A 27,487-nucleotide genomic window follows, 5' to 3' on the forward strand; every position below is an offset into this window, starting at 1 on the left:
ATACCCGAGAGGCCTTTCAGTTGTATTCCTCCCAACCTTAAAGAACAACTTTTGTTTGAGCACCTCAAAACGGTCTCCCGCCATCTTATTTTGTGAGTTTCACCTCTGACTCCCCTGGGCTGCCACAATATGAACTGTAACTCAGTAAAATCTTTGGAATTGTTACATGTTGCATTTATATTTTTGTTCAGTGTAGTTAGGCATGTTCCATTTTATGAGTTTGAGTAAAATGAATAACAATTGATAGTAAGAACAGAAACATAGCAGAAAGTCAGTCAAATCCATTGTTAAATGCATTTTATTTAATAATTTTTTGTTCTCGTCAAACCAACAAAACCCAAACTATTTACACTTTTTATGTTATTTTTCTGAATGCATTTGTTTTTATGTTACTTATCTCTAAAATATTCAAAATGTTTAAGCGATGGAACTGAGCCGACCATTTGGGTGAAAAAGAAAATGGATATAATTTGATCAAAATCGGTTTGTTAATGAATCATACATTTTTATGGAATGCATACATCAAAGGCATTGCAATCTCTCCCTGGGGCATCACAGTGCCAAAACATCAATCACTTTGAACTTCAATGATTAACAGAAAGACAGAACAGACCCACTGTTCACCTACAGGTGACCAACAATTACTCCAACAAAGACAATGCCAACTTTTAAAAAAATGAAACACCCAAATATAACTCAAGAGAATAATAATTTAGAGATGGCTACATATTAACAGTTCACTGCAAACCAGTTTATGGAGGGCATTCTTATCCCGCACAGATGGAGTTGAAAGATTGAAGTCAAAATCCACAGTATTCATCAAATACTTCAGTGACATTTTAGATATTCCTCCAGTTGCATTAACTAATATATCAACTGATCAAAACTATCATATATATATATATGGCACCCCCCCTTATTCATTCATATATATATATATATATATATATATAAACAAACAAACATGTTCCACTCAAAGTAGAGGGTCTCATCTCCCAAAGTTAATATTCATTTGTTTGACCAACCGAAGCAGTTGGAAAACACTTACAAAACAATTAATCCATTCAACCTGACTGACAGGGGAAGAATTGAGCTTCTCCATTGAAAACCTGGTTTCTATTAAAGAGACAGACAAACCCATGATCAACTGCATAGATGGCATACATACAAGTAACATACACAGCCATTCAATAACGTTAGTAAGATGCTTCTAATATACGAGGACATAATCTGTACAATGGTCAGTAATCAAAGTGTCAAATAGACAATCCACAAAGATAATCTACTCAGAGGACCACCAAGAAGAGATAGTACCCTCATTATTGGAACAGTGAAGCATTTTTTGTTCTTATGGCTCTATACTCCAAAAGTTTGGATTTGAAATCGAACAATTACTACAAGGTTAAACTATACATTCTCCGATTTTATTTGAGGGCATTTGTGTACATATTGGTTTCACCATTTACAAATGACAACACTTTTTATACATCGTCCAAAAAGTATTGGGACAAATTCACTTGTGTGTATTAAAGTAGTAAAAAGTGAAATATTTGGTCCCATATTCATAGCACACAATGGCTACATCAAGCTTGTGACTAAACAAATTAGTTGGATGCATTTGCTGTTTGTTTTGGTTGTGTTTCAAATGGCTTTGTGCCCAAAAGAAATTCATGGTAAATGTGTTGGGTCATTTTAGAATCACTTTTTATTGTTAATAAGAATGTTTACAAACACTTCATGAATGTGGATCCATGAATACTGATCATTCTGAATGAATTGTGAATAATGATGAGTGAGAAAGTTAAAAACGCACAAATATCATACCTCCCAAAAATGCTAACCTCCTGTTATCGTATTGGTGAGCATGTCTTGGGGGTATGATCTCACTCATCATTATTCATGACTCATTCAGGATTATCTGTAATATTGGTAGCATTCACATTAACGTAGAAGTGTTTAGAAACATAATTCTTATATTCCGATTTACAATAACAGTGATTCCAAATGATAACACATTTACCATTCATTTCTATTGGGCACAAATTAATCTGAAACAACCAAAACAAACAGCAAATGCATCCAAACAAGTTTGTAGTCACATTGCTGATGTAACAATCGCGTGCTATGAATATGGGACCAAATGTTTCACTTTTCACTACATTAATACACATAGGTGAATTTGTCCCAATACATTTGGTCCCTTGGAATAGGGGTGACTATGCATAAAGAGTGTTGTCATTTCTAAATGGTGGAACCAATATGTACCCTGAAATAAAAGCAGAGAACCTATGCTTTAACCTCATAATTGTTTGATTTAAAATCAAACTTGTGGAGTGCAGAGCCAAAATAAGAAAGAAATGCTTCAACATCCCAATAACTACAGAGGTCACTGTATATCCTTCATTTTAAATGGGTGGTCCTCAATAGGATAAAAACACTTCTTTCAAATCAAGTCTCAAACTGTCAAAAATCATTGGGTCATAAAATGACTTAGTGGGGCACTGTGTAGAACTGTAAAGGAACATATGGATCTATTTAACACACCCTTCCTGGTCAGCTCAGCTCCATAATACACAGGCTTCAGATTCCTCAGCCTGCATCTTCAGCTACATGTCTGGGCATTTAAAACTGGATAACAGAACAGTTAATCTTGCTTTGAAAAAAGGCAAACCATCAGTCTTAATCATCGTCCTCGGGGATTGCCTTCAGTTCTACTTTGTTGCCATAGATGCTGGACAGAAATAAATTAACATACAGCAGTATTGTTGGCCAATAAAACACCGTCCCGGTAAGTAGAACATTGACACCACCCCCCCTTATTCAAATGCTATAGTTCTTATCAGGTTCTCCAACTGGCTTTCACTCTTATTGTTAATATATGTTCTCGAGTTTGCCACACAAAGGCGGATCGCCACAGTTAAGGCATGTTGAACAGAAAAAAGAAAATAATTTTATATTATTTACATAGCAGTCAAAACTCAAGTGTATGGTATTGAGCCTTTCTGCTTTTGTGTGTGTTTGAATGTGGTTTCCAAGAATGTGGTTCTTGAAAAGAGAGTATTTGAGAATGCTGCATGGACATGCGTGTAAAGCTCTGTGTGTGTGTGGTCAGTTTCTCCACTGTTCCAGGTCCTCTGCTACTGCAGCTGATGTGGTTCCTGCTCTTTCACCACCAGGGGTGCAGAGGAGGAGCGGAAGAAGAAAGGGCTGAGGAGCTCCTCCATCTCCTCTCCAGCAGAGGGCAGCTAGGAACAGTGAGGACCCTGTGGAATGAGAGCCAGTGAGAATGATGGGAGACAGGGAGAGAGGGAGCGAGAGCAAGAGACGGAGAGGAATGAAGATTTCCAAATGAAACAATACTGAAAACAGAATTTTCATAAAGACAGTTCCCAACATTACACAGTCCATATATTCACTATAAACATTAAATAGATAGAAATACACTCTTACCCATATGATGGTTGTCTTCTTGCTGTCAGCTCGTGATCAATCTCCAGGCAGTGGCTAGGTGACAGAAGGTTGGGGAGGGGGCATCTGGGCAGCAGGTCCCCTGATACATCCGCCTGACTGTCTCTCCCCTGCCTTCTCCATTGGCTGGTGCCAGTTGGTCAAACACTCTGGGCTGGGCTCTGCAGCAGTGATCATCATTCAGTCTTGGGAGTCCCTGCAGTCCCCAGCTCCATCCATGTTAAGTCTTTTCTTTCCCTATCCCTGAAGACATACAGGGCTACTGGCAAAGTTTGGGGAATTTCCAGGTAATTCATTTACCACAGGGTTATTCACTCTGTAAATCAATGTCTCGTGAATTTCCTTATTCTGCTAGGTTGTATATCAAGCCTTGCAGTTTTGTCCAAGTGATCTTGTTTAAAGTTAGGCCTAATACAAAAATATGGTTATGTACAGGAGGAAGAAGGCGTGTTCCTGTCTTTTGTTTTGAAAATCTTGTTTTCAGTGAGACGGTATTAACTCAGTCAGTTACATTTCTTGTTAAACCCTCCCTCTGTACTACAATATTTCTGTGCTCCTATCCCAAATGTGATGGCATCTCACAGTTTGAATGAACCAAAGTGCATAGTGAGAGTGGTCGGGGCAGCCCTCGTCAACAGTGAGTGTTGACGAGGGATGATGGGTGTCCCCCAGAGATCATACTAGTAGTATCCTTTCATTTCCCCTCATCGCAGGGTTAAAATACCCCCACTGCACACCCTGAGACCCCTTTTAAACAAAAAAAGGAAAAATAATTCTGCCTGCACACGGTCCAATTGAATGCAATGGTAGATTTGAGGTCAATGTCATTTGTATGTAAGGTTTTACAAAATCTTACATTTCCTTTATTCTCAACCACTCCTCACGGGTTTGTCCATCTTTGTTTCGTTTACATGTTCAAGGAGCAAAAAAAAAGGTGCTCCATATTTTTCCTCCAGGAGACTTCTCTATTAAAGCGATGATATTGTTGTTTCCTTTATGTCCTAAGTACCAAAAACTCCTCTGCTGTTTCTGCTTTTTGATTCAGTTTTCTACTCCACGAACAGAAACACTTAGTCCTTGAGTTACAATACAGGCAGTAAAAAAGAAAAAAAAAGACAATCTTTGATTTTTCACCTGCACTCCTTGATGATCAGTCAGTTACAAAAGAGCCACATCCACTAAAGGGTCACATTGTGATGTCCTTCTTCCTTCCCGCAAAAACAACATAGGCCACTGAATGTCCATTTTGCAGAAGCGCACTTGCAAAACCCTGCCCTTACCCACTATCCACCCTAACCCCCAAAAAACTGCACCCACAGAAATCTGTGTGTTTTGTAAACAACCAAAACTCCAGTAAGGAATAGTAAAGAGTCTGTTCTTTATTTTTTCATAGTAATATTGTTTTTGTACGAACAGGATTGCAGAGGCAGTGTGTTCAACTGTAGCCTTCCCGAGTTCTTCCTCTTTTGTGTAAAAAAAAGGAGTAAAGAACTCGCCGACCTCTTCAATCTTAGATTTTTAGTTTTTTTTTTAGATTCCATTTTTAGACATTTTGTGGAGGAAAAAAAATCCCGTATCACATTTTTTTTTGACTTTTTTGGGAATACATTCAATGTTTTCTTAAGAAAGAAATAACAAACGCACTTCACATGGCGGTAATGCAACAAAAACTAAATTAAGGGATAAAAAAAAGAAATAGCAGTGCTCATCATAATCACAGTCCAAATACTTTTTCTTTTTTTAAAACTGATTATTCATGTATGTATTTTCATTTATATTCCTAAAAAAGAAACGTCATCATCAACAATAGCAATGAATAAGTAACACAAGAATATGCTAACATTTTGTGCACCATCCTGTACATGGACAGTGTGATGCTAATTGTTTTGAGCAGAATCTGAAGCCGCACACCTTTCACACGCAAGTTAAAGAGAACTGACAAGGCAACGTGATCACATCCCAGGAAAACTAAACTGGACTAACCTTCCAATCAATCATCATCCCCAGACTAAACCTGAAATATTAGGATATATGATTGACATACACGGGCTATACAGAGCGCTTAACATAACCATAACACACTCAAAAAGTAGATGTCTCAATGGCCATTGAACATTCCCTCCATCCCATTCACCCTTTCAGAGTTCTTAGGCACAAATATGCACACACACACACACACACACACACAGTGGCTGAGAGAAGACAGCGGGGAGGGGCACTGCTCCATCAGCCCGTACCCCAAAACACCCCAGAAACAAGTGGTGCTTTAACAACATATGAAGGAGCGCAAAGCCATAATCCTCCTCTACAAATGTCTGTATTTCTATTACGTTTCTCTGGGGATGAAGAGCTGGTGAGAGAAAGGATGTGTTGTGCCATTGCCCCCTCTGTCACACACACAATCATACACACGTAGATACAAAGAAAGTCCCTCTGTACAAGAGGACACGTCTAGTCATGGAAAAAACATCAATTCTTATTTGAACAAAATGACATAATGGCCTGGTATGTGTTCAAACATCTTGGTAAGCAATGGAGAAAACATAACAGACATTAGAAACATACTAGTCTGCACACACACACACACGCGCATACATACACAGAAATATTAATCTCTAACCCCATTTGTTTTTCTATTTTTTTATCTTAGTTTTTTTTAACACAAGTGCAAATCTTCAAGTTTTTTTGATGTATTTTTTTGTAATAGCTTTACTTTTCATATAAATGTATTGTAAAAAAAACAACAGTGTTTGTCTTTCAAGAAAGGATTTGTTTTTCTGATAAGGTTTCAAAATAAAAAAGGTCCCCTCTATCTTTGAGTTCCCCCTCCCAGTGAATCTATCCCACCAACCTTACACCTCACCTTACCCTTCCAGTTCAGATTTCCACGTGTATACGTACAGCATCTTGTGTAGATTCAATACACACGCACACACCGTACGTACGTACACTGACAACAAAAACCCTATTCAAATCCCCTCTTAATAATAAAGTGCATTAGTTCAGTTTAAGGTGCTTAGTCTTATAAGTGCCAAGGGATACCCATCATTCCTCTTTCCCCCACCACATCACGCTCCCTACTCAAGTGAACGATTGAAAGCAGGGGAGCCTTTCTCTTTTCAAGGGCAGGGAGATACAATCCTCTCCTCCCTCTCCCCATACAAGTTCTCCCCCCGCCATTATCTTCACCCCCCCCTCCCTCTCTCTCTCCTCCTCTCTGTTCCCCATTCCCCTCCCTCTTTCTACCCCATCCTCATCTCTTTCTCCCATCCTCCTCTCTTTCTCCCCCCTCTCCCTCCTATCCCCCCCCTCCCTTCAAGCAGTGCACATTCGTCATCAGATTTGTCTGATTAGTAGACAGAAGGCCTCAGGTAGTAGCTATTGCCGCTGATCAGATCTGGATCAGTAATCCTCCACCATCTCCATCTCATTCAGGCTCAGACGCTCACCCGTGTTGTGGTATGAGTACCCTGCAGTCAGGAGGGGAGAGCGATGGAGGGAAAGAGAAAAGTAGGAGGATGGAAAAGGAGAGGGAAGATAGATGGATGTGGGAACGCATAGAGCAGTTCAATCAGTTAGAACTATGAACAGCCTCCCAGCAGCCAATGAGAACATCCATCAGGTATGCAGTTTCCATGAGTTGGGTGGCCACAGGTCATATTCAGGTACATGTAAGGAAGTAATAAGTACACTATGTAACAGGTGTCAATAGGCTGAAGAGACCAGTCCTACCTAAGATGCTGGGGTCAGAGTGCAGCACCACAGGCTGTTTCTTCTTCTTCATGGCCCCCTGGGTGTCGTACAGCCCTCCCTTCCCCATCTGGGCGGCCTGGAACATGGACTGCAGGGTGCTGGGGCTCACTCCCCGCATGGAGTCCTGGAAACAGATAGGAGGAGGAGTTATGAGGGATCCACTAAGGTGAGTGTCACGCATAGCAGGGAGACTTGTGAGAAACAAGTCTTACCGGCAGAGGGAAGTTGCTCATGGCCAGCCCTGCTACTTCCTTTGATAGCTGGGTGAAGAAGAGAGGACAGGGCGAACGGCAGATTATAATATGAACCAAGGCATCCTCAAAGCTATAAGTTCTCACACACACACACACACACGCACCTGCTGCTGCTGCCGCTGCAGGTTCTGTTTCTGTTTGGCACGTCGCTCCAGGAAGTGCTTGGCGAACTCTTTGGCTTCCATGGTGTCTCCCAGGTAGGAGCGGATAAAGTCGTGGACCTCGTAGGGAGACTCCACCTCCTTCAGGTACGCCACGATGGTGGACACTGGACACACATGGTGATAAGATAAGCATAGATCCCATGGGGACAAGACAGACAGAAGAGTGGGAATGGAAAGCCTCAAATCTGGAAAGATGGGAGGAAAAAAACTTAATGAGGCTATAGACAAGGGCCCGGTTTCCCAAAACATCTTAACCAATGTTCCCTCTAAGCTCTGTGCGGGTGCGCAAGTAGCCCCGAGACTCCCGCGCAGCTCTCCCGGGACGAGAAACACAGTATCAACCCATGGAGAGAAGCACGAGATCGAACTTCAACTTTCTAGAGTTTTCCCTGTAAGTTAACACAATCAACATTTCCCTTCACTGTGGCAATTGTGTTCGAATCAAGGCAATATAAGCCACTTTCAATGCAACATACCGAAACAAAAACTAACTACGCAAGAGACTCTGTTGTAGGCAGAACGCATCAAAGTAGGATTCTGTTGCACTGACACGCTCAACACAGACCGGTGCGGCATAACCAATCAGAGCTGTAGTAGGCCTATGAGCAGTCGTGAGTAGGTACGCTTGTTTTTAGATCAAAGCAAGAGGTGATTGTAGCCACGTGTGCACATTTAGTTCATATCCTTTGCTAGTTAGTGAGATATTAGCCCAGTTATAGGTCATTTGTAATCAGTAAGAGGGAGTGATTGCTTCCTACAAGAGCACAAAACGTGTACATTTCTAGACATCTTTGAAAAGAGTCAGGTAAAGAGATTTATTTGTCTTAAACGGGCAGTGTTGTATTTTGACACAGGCTTGAATAAGCTTAGTAGCCAATAGGCAGCAGGTAGCATAATTTGTCTCACTATCTGTAATAACGGCATGGGAATAATAATGCATTTTATTTTGCAATGTGGTTTCTTGCATCAAACAAAATTTTCAGTCACCTCTGAAGGGCAAGTGGATAAAAAAAAATTAATGTCAAGCCCCGCATGTTTTTTCACGTCTCATGGAATGTAGGCCTACATTAAACACCACACATTGGCTGCTACTGTAGGCTGAATGAAAGAACAGCTATTTCCGTGTTAAGATGTTATGTGATGCATTTTCTCCATTGTGTTTGATGGTAGGCCACTCTGGTAGGCCTACATTATGATCAAATAGCCACGGTAGACTACTCGACCAGTGTTAAAACTACATTTAAAGCAGGTACAGCCTCAGTGTTCACAGTAAACGTGCGCTAGAAGTTGCACAGAATTTTCACAACATTCAAGTTTGTGCCCTGCAGACCTGAAATTTGCTGTGCCGAAACAAATTAAAGGATACATTGATCTTAAGGCTGTCCGTTGTTAGAACCGACGGAAGAGCATCTTTACATTTCCGAGCCATTTCCCAAAAAAGTCTTTATTAATGTTACACTTGAAATCGCTCGTAATCTAACGCCTGCCTCAGACCACTTATAGAACAGCTAAGTGTATCTTTAGATAACCGTTTGCCCTGCCGCGTCACTTTACATACAGAAAACATTTGCTAAACATAGAATGAAAATGTTTGTCTCTGTAACCGCTGAAAATGTAATATTTCTCAACATAAATAGCCTAAAAGGTTTGCAATATTATAAACAAGCGAAGCAAGGAAACCTTTATTTTTTTTTTTAAGTAAAAACCAAGAACCAATTCATATTATAGGAAGATAAGGCTAAATATTGACATCACTTTCATGTACAGTACCAGTCAAAAGTTTGGATACCTCTACTAATTCAAGAGCTTCTTTATTTTCAGGGGAAGAACGACAGATTTGTATCTTGTCAGCTCGGGAATTCGATCTTGCAACCTTTCGGTTACTAGTCCAACGCTCTAACCACTAGGCTACCACCATGCCTTGATGAAAGCTATGCATTCTCTCAACCAGCTTCACAAAGAATTAATTTCCAACAGTCTTGAAGTTCCCACATATGCAGAGCACTTGTTGATGCTTTTCCTTCACTCTGTAGTCCAACTCATCCCAAACCATCTCAAATGGGTTGAGGTCAGGTGATTGTGGAGGCCAGGTCATCTGATGCAGCACTCCATCACGCTACTTATTGGTCAAATAGCCCTTATACAGCCTGGAGGTATGTTGGGTCATAGTCCCTCTATCATTTGTTTTTCAACAGGACAAAGTGCAAACCAGATGGGATGGCGTATTGCTGCATTTGAATTTGAAATAAGACAGCGTCACCAGCAAAGCACCCCCACACCTCCTCCTCCATGCGCCATGGTGGGAACCACACATGCGGAGAGCATCCGTTCATCTACTCTGCGTCTCACTAAGACACGGCAGTTAGAACCAAAAATATCACATTTTGGACTCAAAGGACATAATTCCACCAGTCTAATGTCCATTGCTCATATTTCTTGGCAAAAGCAAGTCTTTTCATCTTATTTGTGTCCTTTAGTAGTGGTTTCTTTGTAGCAATTTGACCATGAATGCCTGATTCACGCAGTTCTCCTGATTCTCCTCTGAACAGTTGATGTTGAGATGTTTCTGTTACTTGGACTCCGTGAAACATTTATTTGGGCTGCAATCTGAAGCTGGTAATTCTAACAACACCAACAACATCTCAGATGGAGTTCAGGGTGTTAAATTTGAGTGCCTATTGTCCGGATCTCTGGCAGTCTCCATGGGGGTACCACAGGGTTCAATTCTCGGGCCGACTCTCTTCTCTGTATATATCAACGATGTCACTAGCGTCCCACCTCGTCAACAGCCAGTGAAACTGCAGGGAGCCAAATTAAAAACAAAAGAAATCCCATAATAAAATTCCTCAAACATACAAGTATTTTACACCATTTTAAAGATACACTTGTTGTAAATCCAGCCACAGTGTCCGATTTCAAAAAGGCTTTACGACGAAAGCACATCAAACGATTATGTTAGGTCAGAGCCAAGTCACAGAAACACAGCCATTTTCCCAGCCAACGAGAATAGTCACAAAAAGCAGAAATAGAGATAAAATGAAACCTTTGATGATCTTCATCAGATGACACTCATAGGACTTCATGTTACACAATACATGTATGTTTTTCTCCAACTGCTCTTAAAACGCTAGTAAAACAAAATGCATGCTTTTCAACCAATCGCTGCCCGCACCCGCCCACCCGACTAGCATCACTACTCTGGACGGTTCTGACCTAGAATATGTGGACAACTACAAATACCTAGGTGTCTGGCCAGACCCACTGGCTCCAGGTCATTTATAAGTCTTTGCTAGGTAAAGCTCTACCTTATCAGCTCACTGGTCACCATAACACCCAACCGTAGCAAGCGCTCCAGCAGGTATCTCTCACTGGTCATCCACAAAGCCAACACCTCCTTTGGTCGCCTTTCCTTCCAGTTCTCTGCTGCCAATGATTGGAAATAATTGCGGGAAAAAAGTTGAAGTTGGAGACTTATCTCCCTCACCAACTTTAAACATCAGCTATCTGAGCAGCTAACCAATCGCTGCAGTTGAACACAGCCCATCCAATCTACTTACCCCATCCCCATATTGTTTTTATTTACTGTTTTGCACACCAGTATTTCTAGTTCCACATCATCATCTGCACATCAAGTGTTAATTTGCTAAATTGTAATTACTTCACTACAATGGCCTATTTATTGCTTTACCTCCTCACGCCCTTTGAACACACTGTATATAGACTTTTATTCTATTGTGTTATTGATTGTACGTTTGTTTATTCCATGTGCAACTCTGTTGTTTGTGTCGCACTGCTTTGCTTGATCTTCGCCAGGTCACATTTGTAAATGAGAACTTGTTCTCAACTGGCCTACCTGGTTAAATATATATATATATATATATATATTTTTTTTTAATAGACTGTCGTTTCTCTTTGCTTATTTGAGCTGTTCTTGCCATAACATAGCCCTATTTGGTAAAAGACCAAGTCCATCTTCTGTATACCAACCCTACCTTGTCACAACTTCTGATTGGCTCAAACGGATTAAGAAGGAAAGAAATTCCACAAATAAACTTTTAAACAAGGCACACCTGTTAATTGAAATGCATTCCAGGTGACTAACTCATGAAGCTGGTTTAGAGAATGCCAAGGGTGTGCAAAGCTGTCATCAAGGCAAGGGGTGACTACTTTGAAGAATCCCAAATATCAAATATATTTTATTTGTTGAACACATTTTAGGTTACCACGTGTTAATTCATAGTTTTATGTCTTTAACTATTATACCACAATGTAGAAAATAGTAAAAATAAAGAAAAACCCTGGAATAAGTAGGTGTCCAAACTTTGACTGGTACGGATTGTGCAATCGATAGACCTACAGTTGAAGTCAGAAGTTTACATATACCTTAGCCAAATACATTTCAACTCAGTTTTCACTATTCCTGACATGTAATCCTCGTTAAAATTCCCTGTTTTAGGTCAATTAGGATCACCACTTTATTTTAAGAACGTGAAATGTCAGAATAATAGTAGAGAAAGTTATTTATTTCAGCTTATAGTTTTTTCATCACATTCCCAGTGGGTCAGAGGTTTACATACACTAAATTAGTACTCGATAGCATTGCCTTTAAATTGTTTAACTTGGGTCAAACGTTTTGGGAGCCTTCCACAATAAGTTGGGTGAATTTTGGCCCATTCCTCCTGCCGAGCAGGTGTAACAGACAGGTTTGTAGGCCTCCTTGACCGCACACGTTTTTTCAGTTCTGCCCACAAGATTTCTATAGGATTGAGGTCAGGGCTCTGTGATGGCCACTCCAACACCTTGACTTTGTTGTCCTTAAGCCATTTTGCCACAACTTTGGAAGTATGCTTGGGGTCATTGTCCATTTGAAAGACCCCTTTGCGACCAAGCTTTAACTGACTGATATCTTGAGATGTTGCTTCAATATAGCCACATAATTTTATTTCCTCATGATGCCATCTATTTTGTGATGTGCACCCGTCCCTCCTGCAGCAAAGCACCCCCACAACTTGATGCTGCCACCCCCATGCATCACGGTTAGGATGGTGTTCTTTGTCTTGCAAGCCTCCCCATTTTTCCTCCAAACATAACGATGGTCATTATGGCCAAACAGTTCTATTTTTGTTTCATCAGGCCAGAGGACTTTTCTCCAAAAAGTACAATCTTTGTCCCCATGTGCAGTTGCAAACCGTAGTCTGGCTTTTTTTATGGCGGTTTTGGAGCAGTGGCTTCTTCCTTGCCTTTCAGGTTATGTCGATATAGGACTCGTTTTACTGTGGATATAGATACTTTTTTACCGGTTTCCTCCAGCATCTTCACAAGGTCATTTGCTGTTATTCTGGAATTGATTTGCAATTTTCACACCAAAGTACGTTCATCTCAAGGAGACAGAACACGTCACCTTCCTGAGATGTATGACGGCTGTGCGGTCCCATGGTGTTTATACTTGTGTACTATTGTTTAAACAGATGAAAGTGGTACCTTAAGGCATTTGGAAATTGCTCCCACGGAAGAACCAGACTTGTGAAGGTCTACACGTTTTTTTTCCTGAGGTCTTCCCCATGATGTCAAGCAAAAAGTCACGGAGTTTGAAGGTAGGACTTGAAATACATCCACAGGTACACCTCCAATTGACTCAAATGATGTCATTGGCCTATAAGAAGCTTCTAAAGCCATGACATAATTTTCTGTAATTTTCCAAGCTGTTTAAAGGCACAGTCAACTTAGTGTATGCAAACTTCTGACCCACTGGAATTATAATAGAAATAAAATCGGTAAACAATTGTTGGGAAAATGTATTTCGTCATGCAAAGTAAATGTTCTAACCGACTTGCCAAAACTATAGTTTGTTCACAAGACATTTGTGGAGTGATTGTAAAATTAGTTTTAATGACTCCAACCTAAGTGTATGTAAACTTCCGACTTCAACTGTACCTAGTATTAAGCCATTGGGCTACATCTAAGCCACTTCAATATTTGTATCTATTAGGACAAAATTATTATAATTTCACTGTAGCCTAACCAATAACCTGAAGGTCAACATATTAGGTCTATGGCAATGTCGCTTAACTTGCTTCTTCATGCTTATTTATTGCAATTATTTTAAACTTCTCTAGGGTAGGGGGCAGCATTTGGAATTTTGGATGAAAAGCATGCCCAAATTAAACTGCCTTCTACTCAGGCCCAGAATATAGGATATGCATATAATTAGTAGATTTAGATAGAAAACTCTAAAGTTTACAAAACTGTTAAAATAATGTCTGCGTATAACAGAACTGATTTGGCAGGCGAAAACCTGAGAAAAAAAGTAGGATTTTTTTTGTTTGTGTAGTTTTCTATTCAATGCGATTACAGTATCCATTGACTTAGGACTCAAATTGCAGATCTTATATGCCTTCCACTAGATGTCAACAGTCTTTAGAAATTGTTTCAGGCTTGTATTCTGAAAAATGAGGGAGTAAGAGCAGTCGGAATGAGTGGACCCTGCCGTGTCACAGAGCTTTTTCATGCACGCGACCGAGAGAGTGCCTTTCTTGTTTACCTTTTATATTGACGATGTTGTTGTCCAGTTGAAATATTATCGATTTAGGCTAAAAACAACATGAGGATTGAATATAAACATCGTTTGACATGTTTCTATGAACTTCACGGATACAATTTGGATTTTTGTCTGCCCGTTGTGTCTGCGTTTGAGCCTGTGGATTACTGAAGAAAACGCGAACAAAACAGAGGTTTTCAGATATAAAGAGAGACTTTATCGAACAAAAGGAACATTTATTGAATAAATTAATGTCTTCTGAGTGCAAACATATGAAGATCATCAAAGGTAAGTGATTAATTTTATCTCAATTTCTGACTTGTGTAAGTAACTCTTCTACTTGGCTGGCTACTGTTTGTAATGATTTGTCTGCTGGGCTATGTTCTCAAATAATTGTAAGGTATGCTTTCGCCGTAAAGCATTTTTGAAATCTGACACAGTGGTTGGAGAAGTTAGAAGAAGTTCATCTTTAAACCTTTGTAGAATAGTTGTATCTTTTCTGAATTTTTATAATGACTATTTCTGTATTTGAATTTGGCGCTCTGCAATCTCACTGGATGTTGGCCAGGTGGGACGCTAGCGTGGGCAGGTGGGATGCTAGAGAGGTTAATTGGTTTAATAATTTAATTGTACTAGAAGCTCAATTCCTGCCTTCCATTAGGCTACAATGATTTGTTGAGCAATTCCGAAAACAGTTGTCCTAATTTTTAGGTCACGTTGATATTTTCAATAGTTTACATATACTGAGGAAATGCAGAACTTACATAATAAACATTGCATGCAAAATAGCACAAGACACTTATGATTGCATCATGGCAAACATTAAAAACACAATAGGCTACAGAACACTTCTTCTCTCGAAGGGAAAATGTACTGTGTAACAATTTTTTTCTTCTTTTCAAGATGACTTTGAGAAGCCATTAATCATTTAAGAGCTACAGTGAGCTCTTCAGCCTATATTCTGGAATCTTTTCCAGCACAGGACAGCTCCTGTAACAACACAGTTAACTTTCACTTTGTAACAAGTGCACTGCGTGGCGTTTGGGGAAAACAAGTGCGATGTCGTCGACCGTTATTTACACAATGCATCGTTCAAAACTCTCGTAAGCCTACTTACCGTCCAGCATACTCTCGTAAGCATAGACTTACCGTCCAGTGGAGAGGAGGTGTTGTTGGCTTGGGTGTTGAGGGCGTGCAGCATCTGTTCACACCAGGTGGTGAACCCGTCCTGAGGCGTCTTGATGCCCTGCAGCAGCTTCAGCAGCTTGTCCTCCTCATCCGTACGCTGCTTCCTACAGCTCAGCATATATTGCTCACTACAGGGAGGGAAGAGAGGGACACAAGACACAGAAAAGGGAGAGGTTTAACATGTAAATATACAGACACAGTGAGAGGGAAAGAGGTACAGGTTAAATTAACACTTTACACAATAAGGGCGGGTACCCCTTGGACTAAAAAGCATTTTCAATAGAGAATCTCCACTGAGCAACCCTTTATGAAAACACACCAATACCATTTACTGTTCATAGGGACAGGTGAGTGAAAGTTTTACACTCAAAACCCACACCTAATATGTAGCTAGTATAGACAGACAGAACACCAAACATAAGGAACACCTCGAGTTGCACCCCCTTTTGCCCTCAGAACAGCCTCCATTCGTCAGGGCATGGACTCTACAAGGTGTCAAAAGTGTTCCTCGGGATGCTGGCCCATGTTGTCTCCAATGCCTCCCACAGTTGTGTCAATGCTCGATGTCCTTTGGGTGGTGGACCATTCTTGACACAAACAGGAAACTGGTGAGTGTGGGGAAAAACCCAGCAGCTTTGCAGTTCTTGACACACTCAAACTGGTGCGCCATACCCCGTTCAAAGGCACTTAAATATTTTGTCTTGACCATTCACCCTCTGAATGGCACACATACACAATCCATGTCTCAAAGCTTAAGTCCTTATTTAACCTGTCTCCTCCCCTTCATCTACACTGATTAAAGTTGATTTAACAAGTGACATCAATAAGGGATCATAGCATTCACCTGGATTCCCATGGTCAGTCTGTCATGGAAAGAGCAGGTGTTCTTAATATTTCGTACAGTCAGTGTGTCTGTTGTCAGTACCTGAGTGAGGGGCTGCTGCGGCTGTTCTTCAGTCCCTGCATGCTGCTACTTCTGGTCTGGTTCTTCACTGCCTCATCCCACAGACCCATGCCGCCCCCAGCCTTACCCTCCATCCCCCCTCCGCCTCCCCACAGGCTGCCCGTGACAGCACCTCCGTCCCCCCACTGACCCATGGAGGAACCCCCCATTGACAGGCCTTGGTGCTGAGGAGAGAGAAAGGAGACGGAACATCAATATTAGAACAGAGTGGATAGGAAACCAACAGAAAAGCATTGAATGTAATACACTAATGCTTTGTATCGTGTCTACAAGCATTTTCACAGCCACTCACTGTGAGTGCTATGTGGGAGTGTCAGCACTCGGTCTCATTTTCCCTCATTTGTGGATGACGTGTCTGTGCTCACAGTCCCTCTCTTGCTATTTGAGTAGGCTTTCTTAGGCAGAGTGAACATGGGTAATCCCATAAATTCTGAAGAACACGTACATGTGTGTGTATGCTATTACGTATGCTATTTTGCCATCTGTGTGTGTGTGTGTGTCTTTTAGTAACTACTTACACGTTCTCTCTGCTGCTGCTGGGCTCTCTGCTGCTGTTTAAGAAGCCTCTCTGCCTCCTGCATGTCAAGCAGACTGAGGCCCTTGGCCCCTGACTTGTTGAGACCCCCAGTGCCCCAGCCAGATCCCACCCCGGAGCCTGAGCCCTGCTGGGGGGCCTGCTGGAGCAGCTTCATGATCAGCTCCTGCTGCTGGCGACACTGGAGGAAGACACACACCGTATGACGGTACGGTACAACATAAGATGGAAACACACACACAGACGTCAGATACACACAGCCAACACTCGCCGAGACAACAATCAAACTACCGCCCCATTACAATTGCCCTTTGTGAGAAAATAAGCTAGATAAAGTAATTCTCCTCCTCTGTCTCGCTCACCTGTTTGCGTCTGAAGATCTCCTCCTCCTCCCTCCTCTTCTGCTCCTCCTGCTGCCTCCTCTTCTCTTCCCTCCTCTTGCGCTGTTCCTCCTCCTCGCGCTTTACCCTGAGTTCAGCTTCTCTCCTCTCCTGCTGGAGCTGCCCAGGGGTCAGGGGGCAAAGGTCATGGGGTTCAGGGTGGAACACAGATGGTTTTGTTTTCAAAGAACAAGTTCAAAATGAAAAAGGGGCAAAAGGGATGTTTTGGACTGTACTGTCCTTATGGGTTCTACTCTACTAGACAGAGTTTCCATTTTGACAAGCGCTACTAGATTCCCACAGCCAGAGGGCGCCAGCACTCACCTTCTGAAGCTGTTCGAGAGTTGGACCCTGAGTTGAAGAATTCATTGTTAAGTCCCATAAACTGGCTTCACCGCCTGATTGGACAGAAGAGAGTGTTGCAGTCATTCCACACTATAGTGTAGCATATATACTAGAGGTCGATCGATTATGATTTTTCAACACCGATACCGATTATTGAAGTACCAAAAAAAAAGCCGATACCGATTAATCGGTCAAGATATATATATATATATATAATGACAATAACAACAATACTGAATGAACAATATTTTAACTTCATATAATATATAAATAAAATCTATTTAGTCTCAAATAAATAATGAAACATGTTCAATTTGGTTCAAATAATACAAAAACAGTGTTGGAGAAGAAAGTGTAATATGTGCCATGTAAAAAAACGTTAAAGTTCCTTGCTCAGAACATATGAAAGCTGGTGGTTCAATATTCCTAGTTAAGAAGTTTTAGGTTGTAGGTAATTATAGGAATTATGATGCGTCAACTATTTCTCTCTATACCATTTGTATTTCATATACATTGACTATTGGATGTTCTTATAGGCCCTTTAGTATTGCCAGGCTAATCTCAGGAGTTGATGGGCTTGAAGACATAAACTGTGTGTAGCGCTGTGCTACAAGCATTGCTAAGACCTCTGGCAAATGCAGTAAAGTGCGGTTTGAATGAATGCTTACGAGCCTGCTGCTGCCTACCACCGCTCAGACTGCTCTATCAAATCATAGCCTTAATTATAATAAACACACAGAAATACGAGCCTTTAGTCATTAATATGGTCAAAACCGGAAACTATCATTTCGAAAACAAAATGTTTATTCGGTCAGTGAAATACGGAACCGTTCCGTATGTTATCTAACGGGTGGCATCCATCAGTCTAAATATTGTTGTTACATTGCACAACTTTCAATGTTATGTCATAATTATGTAAAATTCTGGCAAATTAATTACGGTCTTTGTTAGGAAGAAACAGTTTGCAACGAGCCAGCTGGCCCAAACTGCTGCATATACCCTGACTCTACCTGCACTGAACGCAAGTGAAGTGACACAATTCCCCTAGTTAATATTGCCTGCTAACATGAATTTATGTTAACTAAATATGCAGGTTGAAAAATATATACATCTGTGTATTGATCTTAAGAAAGGCATTGATGTTTATGGTTAGGTACATTTGTGAAACGATTGTGCTTTTTTCGCGAATGCGCTTTTGTTAAATCCACACCCGTTTGACGAAGTTGAAGTAGGCTGTTATTCGATGATAAATTAACAGGCACCGCATTGATTATATACAACTCAGGACAAGCTAGTTAACTTAGTAATATCATCAACCACGTGTAGTTAACTAGTGATTATGTGAAGATTGATTGTTTTTTTATAAGATAAGTTTAATGCTAGCTAGCAACTTAGCTTGGCTCATTGCAGCCACAAGGTCCTTTTGACACTGCACTCATGTAACAGGTGGTCAGCCTGCCACAGTTTCCTCGTGGACTGCAATGTAATCGTCCATAATCGGCACCCAAAAAGGCTGATTGTTATGAAAAGTTGAAATTGGCCCTAATTAAATCGGCCATGCTGATTTAAAAATCGGTCGACCTCTAATATATACGGGTGTGTGTGTGTGTACCTGATTGCTGTGAAGCTGAGGTATGCATGTCCCACATGGACCCTGTATCTGGCACTGACATCGACCTGTTCACCGAAGGCAAAATACCCTGCTCTCCGCACCTAGGAGAGAAAAGCAAGAGACTTATAAGACATGGAAACTAGAAAAATAAAGAGAAAAGATGGGGGAGACATTCCTGTGCACATAGGTCAAGACGGCTCTCGCTCAATCATTTTCACTTTTTTTGTTGTTGTTTCTTAGTTTCAAATTCCATCTTCCACACAAATTCATGTGTAATTCACACCTGCTGATGAGCTGGAATAGCTGCTGCTGCTGCTGGAGCTGTTGATAGAGAACTGCTGCTGCCTGCTCCTGCTGCTTCTTCAGACGGTCCTGATCCATGCTACCCTGAGAGGAGAAGGTAAGGAGCACACAGGATAAACACAGGGGCAATCACACACGTAGGAGCTGCATACACAGATCGGAGTTAAAAAACACCCCAGCATACGCAACAGTAAATCTCATACAACAACATAACTAGAGCAAACCCTACAATTCGACACACACATGCACTAGAACTGGCTTCCAGGTTCCACAGTTGAGTTTGAGGGCACTAGTGCATTGAGAACGCATGACTAAGTCACTTTGGAGAAAAGCGTCTGCTGAAGGGCTTAGATTATTACTATAACAGCACTACTCTAAAAATAAACAAGCAACTCATTCAAGGCAATAAACCTTCACTACTCTACATTCCACACTCCATAAAACACAACAACATTGTGTTTCCCATCCAGCAAACTCCACATACACACCACCCCCCACACACACCCCTATCCACAGCTCTTTCACTCACAGCAGACCCCCGGGGCGGTAGAGGCTGAGGGCGTGGCGGTGGAGGTCTCACCAGCAGGGGCGGCGGGGAGGGCCCAGGGGCGAAAGGCACGCGTCCCCACATCTTGATGACGTCACCCAGCGGCTGGAAGCCCTCGTCACAGCCCCTCTTCACCAGCAGAGACATGGAGAAGTAACCCGCCTGGAACCACTCGCACATCTCCAGAGTGGTGAATGGACCTGGGGGGAGAGTAGAGGGAGGGGGGAGACGTAACAAAAAAAGAAAGTGAACGAAAGATAAAGGAGGGGGGAAAAAAAGAGGGCGAGACAGAGGATGATGTGAGGAGAAATAGGCTGAGAAGAGGTAGCAGAGTTGAGAGGTGCAACTTGTTGCCTAGGTATGTGCCATTTCCTGTGTGTGTGGTTTTGTACGTGTCCATGCGATTGTGTGTCTGCCCACATGTAGACCTATGCATCTCTGTGTGTGTGTACCCTGGATCTCTGCCTGGGGGTCCTTATAGAACCACTTCATGGCAGCGTCGTGGGAGAGGGGCAGGGCGGAGGCTGTGTTTCTGCTCTCCTGCAGCGTCTGAGTGAAACTCTCCTCCTCCAGAGACGTGTCCTGCAGGGACGCCACCATCTTCTCTGCCTCCTGCACAGAGGAAGACACACAGAATGGTTCATTAAACAATCGACAACACTTATCTGGGCTGTGCTCTTACCAAAGGTTCTTCCAAAATGACTACCACCTTAACCAGAAATATTACTATGTACTGAGACTAGTGTTTCAGGCCAATTGTCTTACACCAATTAGCATTTTAGTCCAGAGCTAGGCTTAAAATGTGTCCAGGAAACCAGCCCCAATATTGTTCGTACCTGTTGCAGGTGCTTCATGCCCTCGTCGTCCTCGGTGTCGCCCCCCGGTAGCAGGGAGAGATGGTTAGCAGCAGAGGAGGGAGGGGGTGAAGGCAGACTGGAGGTGGTGCTGGGGCTCTGTTGGGTGGTGGAGGACCCTGGTGGAGAGCCCTCGAGAACTGCAACAAAATCGGAGCATGTCGGTGAAGAGCACTTGATGTGCTCACGGTTTATATATGCATCTGTATGGTTTTGGTTTTTTCATGTACTGCTATTATATATGTACATGTTACTTAATTTACATTTCATTAGAGATAGTCTTATGACTGTCTCTATCACAGTGTGTATGTAGTACCTTCACTTGGCATCTTGCTGGCCTTGACAAGGACAGGAACAGGGACAGGGTGGCTGTTGGCCATCTGAGAGGCCTCCAGCTCAGCCACGGTGAGGGACAGCTGGGGCATGGGGGGGTTGAGAGCCAGAGCTGGAGGGGCAGAGAGGGGGCCAGGGGGAGAGGAGGAGGAGGTAGAAGAGGGACTGGTACCAGCGGATTCCTTTCCATCAACTGGAGAGAGAGAAAAAGTCCAGTAAATATTTTATTATTTTCAGAAGGAATAGACATTAATATGTAAAAACAATCGTAAACCTTGATACCATGAGGCGATTGAGGTAAGATATCAATTAAAAAGTCAATTAAGGTAAGAAAAAGCGCAGTTCCCCTCACCTCTCTGTCCTCCATTCATGATCCTCTTCATGTCAGAAAGACTCTCCCCCCCTTCTTCCTCCTCTTCTATTCCCTGGAAGTCCAATTCATCCTCCTTTCCTCCCTTCCGACAGGGAGAAAGAGAGAGAAGACAGAGACACGGAGAGAGTGTTACGATTTTCTAAACAATCATTAGGTGTCAACGACCAACTGAATTCAGAGAATAACTAGATGACTGAGACAGAAAGATGGGCATATTTGTAGACAACAACCTAGCACGCACTTAACACACACTACCTTGGATATGGGTAGGAAGGCTCCGGAAGCGTCGAAGGTGCCCATCTCTCCTTCTTCATCAGTGCACCACTCAGGCAGTCCGTCTCTGTCGTCCTCTAACCCCTCGCTGCCGGCCCGCCTGCGACCCCCGCCGAAGTCAAACTCAAACTTCCTGCGACGCCCCTCAACCTGACCGTCGTGCTCCCGCCAGCCTGCTGACTTTGGACCGCCATCTGGGAGAAAGAGGGAGAGAAATAGACAGAGAGAGAGGGGGGGGGGATCCATGAGCGATACAATCAGCAACATCAACATTTTTCTCTTACAGCTAAACTGACATGAAAAATAATATGTTTGCATAGAACTTCCTACCATCTAATCTCCGTGCTCCGGCCAGTCTCCAGCTGCCCCCGGGGTCGGCCCCCTCCTCCTCCTCCTCCTCCTGCTCCTCTCGGAGGCTACGCCAGTTCTCACTGTCCGACCGCGTGTAGTCCTTCCTCGGTACCCCAGGCACAGGGACACCGGTCGCCTCCTCGAAGCCAACACGTACCCCCTCCCTGGCACGCACAGGCTTCTCAAAACGCCTCTCGCCCCTGGGGAATGAGGGAGGGAGACAAGGGGGGAAAGAGAGGTCAGGAAGTCGTTCCTTTTTCCATTCCAGGGACCACCAAATCACCATCAAAAGCTCGATGACCACCATTGGCCAAGTTCTGGATATTTTTGTATTTATTATTAAATATCTTGAGCACATATGTCAGAGTCAAGGCCCGCGGGCCACATCCGGCCCGCAAGAAGGTTTTTTACGGCCCCTGGGATGATCTTGATTTATTATTAGAACCGGCCCGCAGCAAGCCGGCAGCCCGCAGATCTTTTACACGCACCAATACTACATTTCCCACAATGCAAAGGTGACGCACCGAGCAGTAGGCTGCTTCATTTCAATATTTATTGGCACAGCAGTCGTCAGCATCACAGTAAAATTAACTTTCAGATACCCATCAAAAATGGCAAAACGGAAGGTGGATACTGAGAACCGGGGTTTCAAACAAGGTGGGAGTCGGAGTATATGTTCACGAAGGTAGCTGGAAAACCTGTGTGTCTTCTGTGTGGAGAAAGTGTGGCGGTACTGAAAGAGTATAATCTGAGACCATTATGAAACGAAACACGCGGACAAAAACAAGAATATGGACATGGAACAAAGGCTACAAAAGGCAGAGGAATTAAAACGAGGCCTCAAATCTCGACAGGCTCTGTTCAAAAAGCCAAATCACAAGGCCAGGCTGCTGTCAAGGCCAGTTTTATTTTGGCAGAAGAGATCGCTAAATCAGCCCGGCCATTTACGGAGGGGGATTTCATCAAAAACTGCATGATTAAAGTTTGTGACGGTTTGCCCAGAAAAAAGGCAACTCTTTTTAAATGTGAGTCTGAGCAGAAACACCATTGCCGAGAGAGTAGACCAGTTGTCCATCAATCTAAAAGAGCAGCTTGTGAAAAAGGGAAAAGATTTTATTGCATATTCCTTGGCTGTGGATGAGAGCACCGACATTTCTGACATTGCCCAGTTGTCAATTTTCATCCGCGGAGTGGACTCCAACCTAAGCGTGACAGAGGAGTTTTTGGCTTTACGTCCTATGCATGGCACAACTACGGGGCATGATTTGTATGAAGAGGTGTCAAGATGTGTAAATGAGATGGAGCTGCCTTGGGAAAAACTCGTGGGTTTGACAACCGACGGAGCACCTGCGATGTGTGGACACAGGAGCGGACTGGTGGCGAAGATACGGGAAAAGATGCAAGAGGAAAACGCGACAGGTGAGCTGACAGCTTATCATTGTATCATACACCAGGAAGCGTTGTGCGGTAAAGCCTTGAAAATGGAGCATGTAATGAGCATCATCACGCGCACAGTTAACTTTATCAGAGCCAAAGGTTTGAATCACCGCCAGTTCAAGGCATTTCTGACGGAGTTAGAAACGGAGCATGGTGATTTGCCTTATCACACAGAGGTGCGATGGCTAAGCCAGGGAAAGGTGCTTCAAAGATGTTTCGAGCTTCGTGAGGAGATTTGTCTGTTCTTGGACAGCAAAGGGAAAGACACAACACAACTCCGAGACGAAATGTTTCTGTGTGAAATGGCTTTTCTGTGTGACATTACGAGTCATCTGAATGCAATAAACTTGCAGCTGCAGGGTCGGGATCGTGTCATCTCTGATATGTACAGTACAGTGAAGGCATTTAAAACCAAACTGACTCTGTGGGAGACGCAGATGCGGAAAGAAAATTTGAGCCACTTTCCCAGCTGCCAGACCATGAAAGAGAAGCTCTCTACCAGTGCGTTCCCGAGCACACAGTTGGCTGATAAAATAGGTATGCTTGCAGCTGACTTTCGACGCCGATTTGCTGACTTTGAAGCACAAAAGCAGATTGGAACTGCTCGGTAACCCATTTGCTGTTGACGTGGAAAGCTCACCACCAAACCTCCAAATGGAGTTGATTGACCTCAATGCAATGATGCACTGAGGGCAAAATATGCGGCAGTGGGTGCTGCGGAGTTCGCCCGTTTCCTCCCGGCACAATGCCCCAGCTGCGCATCCAGGCTGCTCAAACGTTGTCTATGTTTGGCAGCACATACCTGTGTGAACAACTGTTTTCTTTGATGAACCTGAACAAACATCACACAGAAGTCGACTTACTGCTGAACACCTCCACTCAATTCTGAGGATTTCTTCAGCTCAGAGCCTTACCCCGAACATTGATGAACTTGTGGAAAAGATGGGACACCACCAAGTATCACCCTCAACCTCAAACAAGTGAACATTACTGTGCAATCACATATTTAGAGTTTTTACTCAGTTCAAGTTTAAAAGTTAAAATTTAATATTTGTTTTCACTGCATGTTACTTCTCCTTAAACAAAGTGTTGTTTTTGATTAATAGATTTTTGCACTTTATTTTTTTGTATTTCAATCCAATTATATTTTAAAAATATTTCAGTTGAGTGGATGATAGAAAATTGCTATTATTGTTTTTTCTTTGAAGTAAATTTAGCCCACTTTTGCTAAAATAGAAAATATAGTCTACTGATGGTGCCTTGAATACCGGTTTCTTTCATTTAATGTTCATGTTATGGGGATATTTATATAAAGGAAATTTGTCTTTTGTGTCTGTTGAAAATTAAAGATTACTGACAGAGCCATAAGAAAATATTGCTTTATTTATCTGATCATATTGTAATATATTTGTTAGGTTTTCAGTAGGTTCAATTAGGTTCACTAGACTATATAATTTTAAAAAATTTTCAATGAACATTCGAACAGTCCGGCCCTCGTCTTGTAGCTGATTTTTTTATTTGGCCCTCCGTCCATTTGACTTTGACACCCCTGATCTTGAGGGTCAAATTGAGTCCATTTTAGCAGTGAATGTAATACATTAAATGCCTATTATTATTAAATAATTTGCATTGTGAGAAGTAAAATTCCTTATAATACCATTAATACTCCCAAATGTTATTACATTGTTTAAAATATTTTCTTTTTTTGGACCACCCGAGGTACCCTAGCAGATGGTTCACAGGTTGGAAACGACTAGTCTGCTGTGTTTAATTACAAATATCTTTCGTTCACATCCTCAAGCCTAACTAATTCAGACTTAAAGGGAATAATAGGTGTTTTTTACCTGTCGTCCCAGCTCTGGCTGCGGTGGATCTCTCTGGCTCCACGGCCGAAGCCTACCTCTCCCTCCTCAATACTTCTTTGGTAGAATCCTCCACTCTCGCCTCGACCTCGCCCTGGAAAAAGAACACACACAATGGAAATCACACAAACATTCCAAATGTAACTTCCTCCACTGCACCAGACACACAAGATTCATAAGCAAACAATGCTGTGTAAGTACATAAGTACTAGTGCATTCAGAAAGTATTCAGATCCCTTGACTTTGTCAACATTTTGTTACGTTAGAGCTTTATTTTAAAACGGATTAAATAGTTTTTTTTGCTTCAACAATTTACACACAATACCCCATAATAACAAAGCAAAGACAGGCTTATAGAAATGTTTGCAAATGTATTTAAAAAGAATTACAACTGAAATATCACATTTGCGTAAGTATTCAGACCCTTTCCTCAGTACTTTGTTGAAGCACCTTTGGCAGCGATCAAAGCCTCGAGTCTTCTTGGGTATGACGCAACAAGCGTGGCACACCAGTATTTGGGGAGTTTCTCCCATTCTTCTCTGCAAATCCTCTCAAGCTCTGTCAGGTTGGATGGGTGCACAGCTATTTCCAGATCTCTCCAGAGATGTTTGATTGGGTTAAAGACTAGGCTCTGGCCGCCCCACAAAAATATTCAGAGCTTTGTTCCGAAGCCACTCCGGCTTTGTCTTGGCTGTGTGCTTAGGGTCATTGTCCTGTTGGAAGGTGAACCTTCGCACCAGTCTAAGGTCCTGAGCAGGTTTTCATCAAGGATCTCTGTACTTTGCTCCATTCATCTTTCCCTCGGTCCTGATTAGTCTCCCACTCCCCGTTGCTGAAAAATATCCCCACAGCATGATGCTGCCACCACCATGCTTCACCGTAGGGATTGTGCCAGGTTTCCTCCAGACGTGACGCATGGCATTCAGGCCAAAGAGTTCAATCTTGATTTCATCAGACCAGAGAATCTCGTTTCTCATGGTCTGAGTCCTTTAGGTGCCTTTTGGCAAACTCAGGCTGTCATGTGCCTTTTTACTGAGGCATGGCTTCCGTCTTGCCACTCTACCATAAAGGCCTGATTGGTGGCGTGCTGCAGAGATGTTTGTCCTTCTGGAAGGTTCTCCCATCTCCACAGAGGACCTCTAGTGCTCTGTCAGAGTGACCATCGGGTTCTTGGTCACCTCGCTGACCAAGGTCCTTCTCCCCAGATTGCTCAGGTTGGTCGGGCGACCAGCTTTAGGAAGAGTCTTGGTGGTTCCAAACTTATTTCATTTAAGAACGATGGAGGCCACTGTGTTCTTGGGGACCTTCAATTCTGCAGACATTTTTGGTAACTCTACCGACACAATCCTGTCTCGGAGCTCTACGGACAATTCCTTTGACGTCATGGCTTGGTTTTTGCTCTGACATGCACGGTCAACTGTGGGACCGTACATGGAAAGGCACAAACCTGTCTAAGTCATGTCCTATCAAGGATCTCAAGGATGATCAATGGAAACAGGATCCACTTGTGTTGTTTATTTTTAATACATTTTTCAGAAATTCTAAAAACCTGTTTTCAGTTTGCCATTATGAGGTATTGTGTGTAGATTGATGAGGATGTTTTATTTAATCAATTTTAGAATAAGGCTGTAATGTAACAAAACAAGGAAAAAGTCAACGGCTCTGAACACTTTCTGAATGCACTGGAAGTACTGTGCATTTAACAAGGTTACATAAGCAAGGCAGTCTAAGACAGGTGTGTCCTGACAAATGGACTATTTGGACAGGACCAAGAGGAATCACAGATATCAGATGAGGTCACACAAGCAAAAGTCTGGCTTTTCCGTTCCTGAAATTGTTATGGCTTGAGCTCATTGCTCCTGTGATCATGTGTTCTGGGTAAAAGTTGCCCTTAGGCACAGATCTAGGATTAGCTTACCCTCCTGTGCTTCTACATCAGCATTGCTTGCTGTT

At 42.5% G+C, this 27,487-nt stretch overlaps 1 protein-coding gene and 1 long non-coding RNA gene across 6 annotated transcripts in view; both read right to left on the reverse strand.

Moving 5' to 3' along the window:
- Positions 1–282: 282 nt before the first annotated feature.
- On the reverse strand, positions 283–6,637 carry LOC135574303 (uncharacterized). The gene is made up of 2 exons (XR_010465307.1): positions 3,451–6,637; positions 283–3,263 (listed from the first exon to the last, which is right to left on the reverse strand). It is a non-coding gene; the product is annotated as an uncharacterized LOC135574303 (long non-coding RNA).
- Positions 6,638–6,775: 138 nt separating this feature from the next.
- The window catches only part of LOC115137995 (GRB10-interacting GYF protein 1-like), a 38,557-nt gene continuing 17,845 nt past the window's right edge, over positions 6,776–27,487 (reverse strand). For 4 of the 5 annotated variants that reach the window (XM_029674372.2, XM_029674370.2, XM_029674371.2 and 1 more), the window contains 19 exons: positions 25,517–25,628; positions 22,215–22,435; positions 21,867–22,078; positions 21,591–21,693; positions 21,222–21,431; positions 20,888–21,045; positions 20,504–20,663; positions 20,034–20,251; positions 19,485–19,588; positions 19,202–19,302; positions 17,569–17,642; positions 17,227–17,364; positions 16,848–17,045; positions 16,291–16,493; positions 15,327–15,493; positions 7,580–7,743; positions 7,434–7,481; positions 7,201–7,345; positions 6,776–6,938 (listed from right to left, as the gene is read on the reverse strand). In XM_029674372.2, the coding sequence (XP_029530232.1) occupies positions 6,871–6,938; positions 7,201–7,345; positions 7,434–7,481; positions 7,580–7,743; positions 15,327–15,493; positions 16,291–16,493; positions 16,848–17,045; positions 17,227–17,364; positions 17,569–17,642; positions 19,202–19,302; positions 19,485–19,588; positions 20,034–20,251; positions 20,504–20,663; positions 20,888–21,045; positions 21,222–21,431; positions 21,591–21,693; positions 21,867–22,078; positions 22,215–22,435; positions 25,517–25,628 (2,804 nt within the window). In that variant the 3' untranslated portion in view covers positions 6,776–6,870. The remainder of the gene's footprint in view (positions 6,939–7,200; positions 7,346–7,433; positions 7,482–7,579; positions 7,744–15,326; positions 15,494–16,290; positions 16,494–16,847; positions 17,046–17,226; positions 17,365–17,568; positions 17,643–19,201; positions 19,303–19,484; positions 19,589–20,033; positions 20,252–20,503; positions 20,664–20,887; positions 21,046–21,221; positions 21,432–21,590; positions 21,694–21,866; positions 22,079–22,214; positions 22,436–25,516; positions 25,629–27,487) is intronic. The other variant, XM_029674368.2, reaches the window with a different exon arrangement.

The sequence above is a fragment of the Oncorhynchus nerka genome, linkage group LG12, assembly GCF_034236695.1.
Source record: "Oncorhynchus nerka isolate Pitt River linkage group LG12, Oner_Uvic_2.0, whole genome shotgun sequence".
Taxonomy (NCBI): Eukaryota; Metazoa; Chordata; class Actinopteri; order Salmoniformes; family Salmonidae; genus Oncorhynchus; species Oncorhynchus nerka.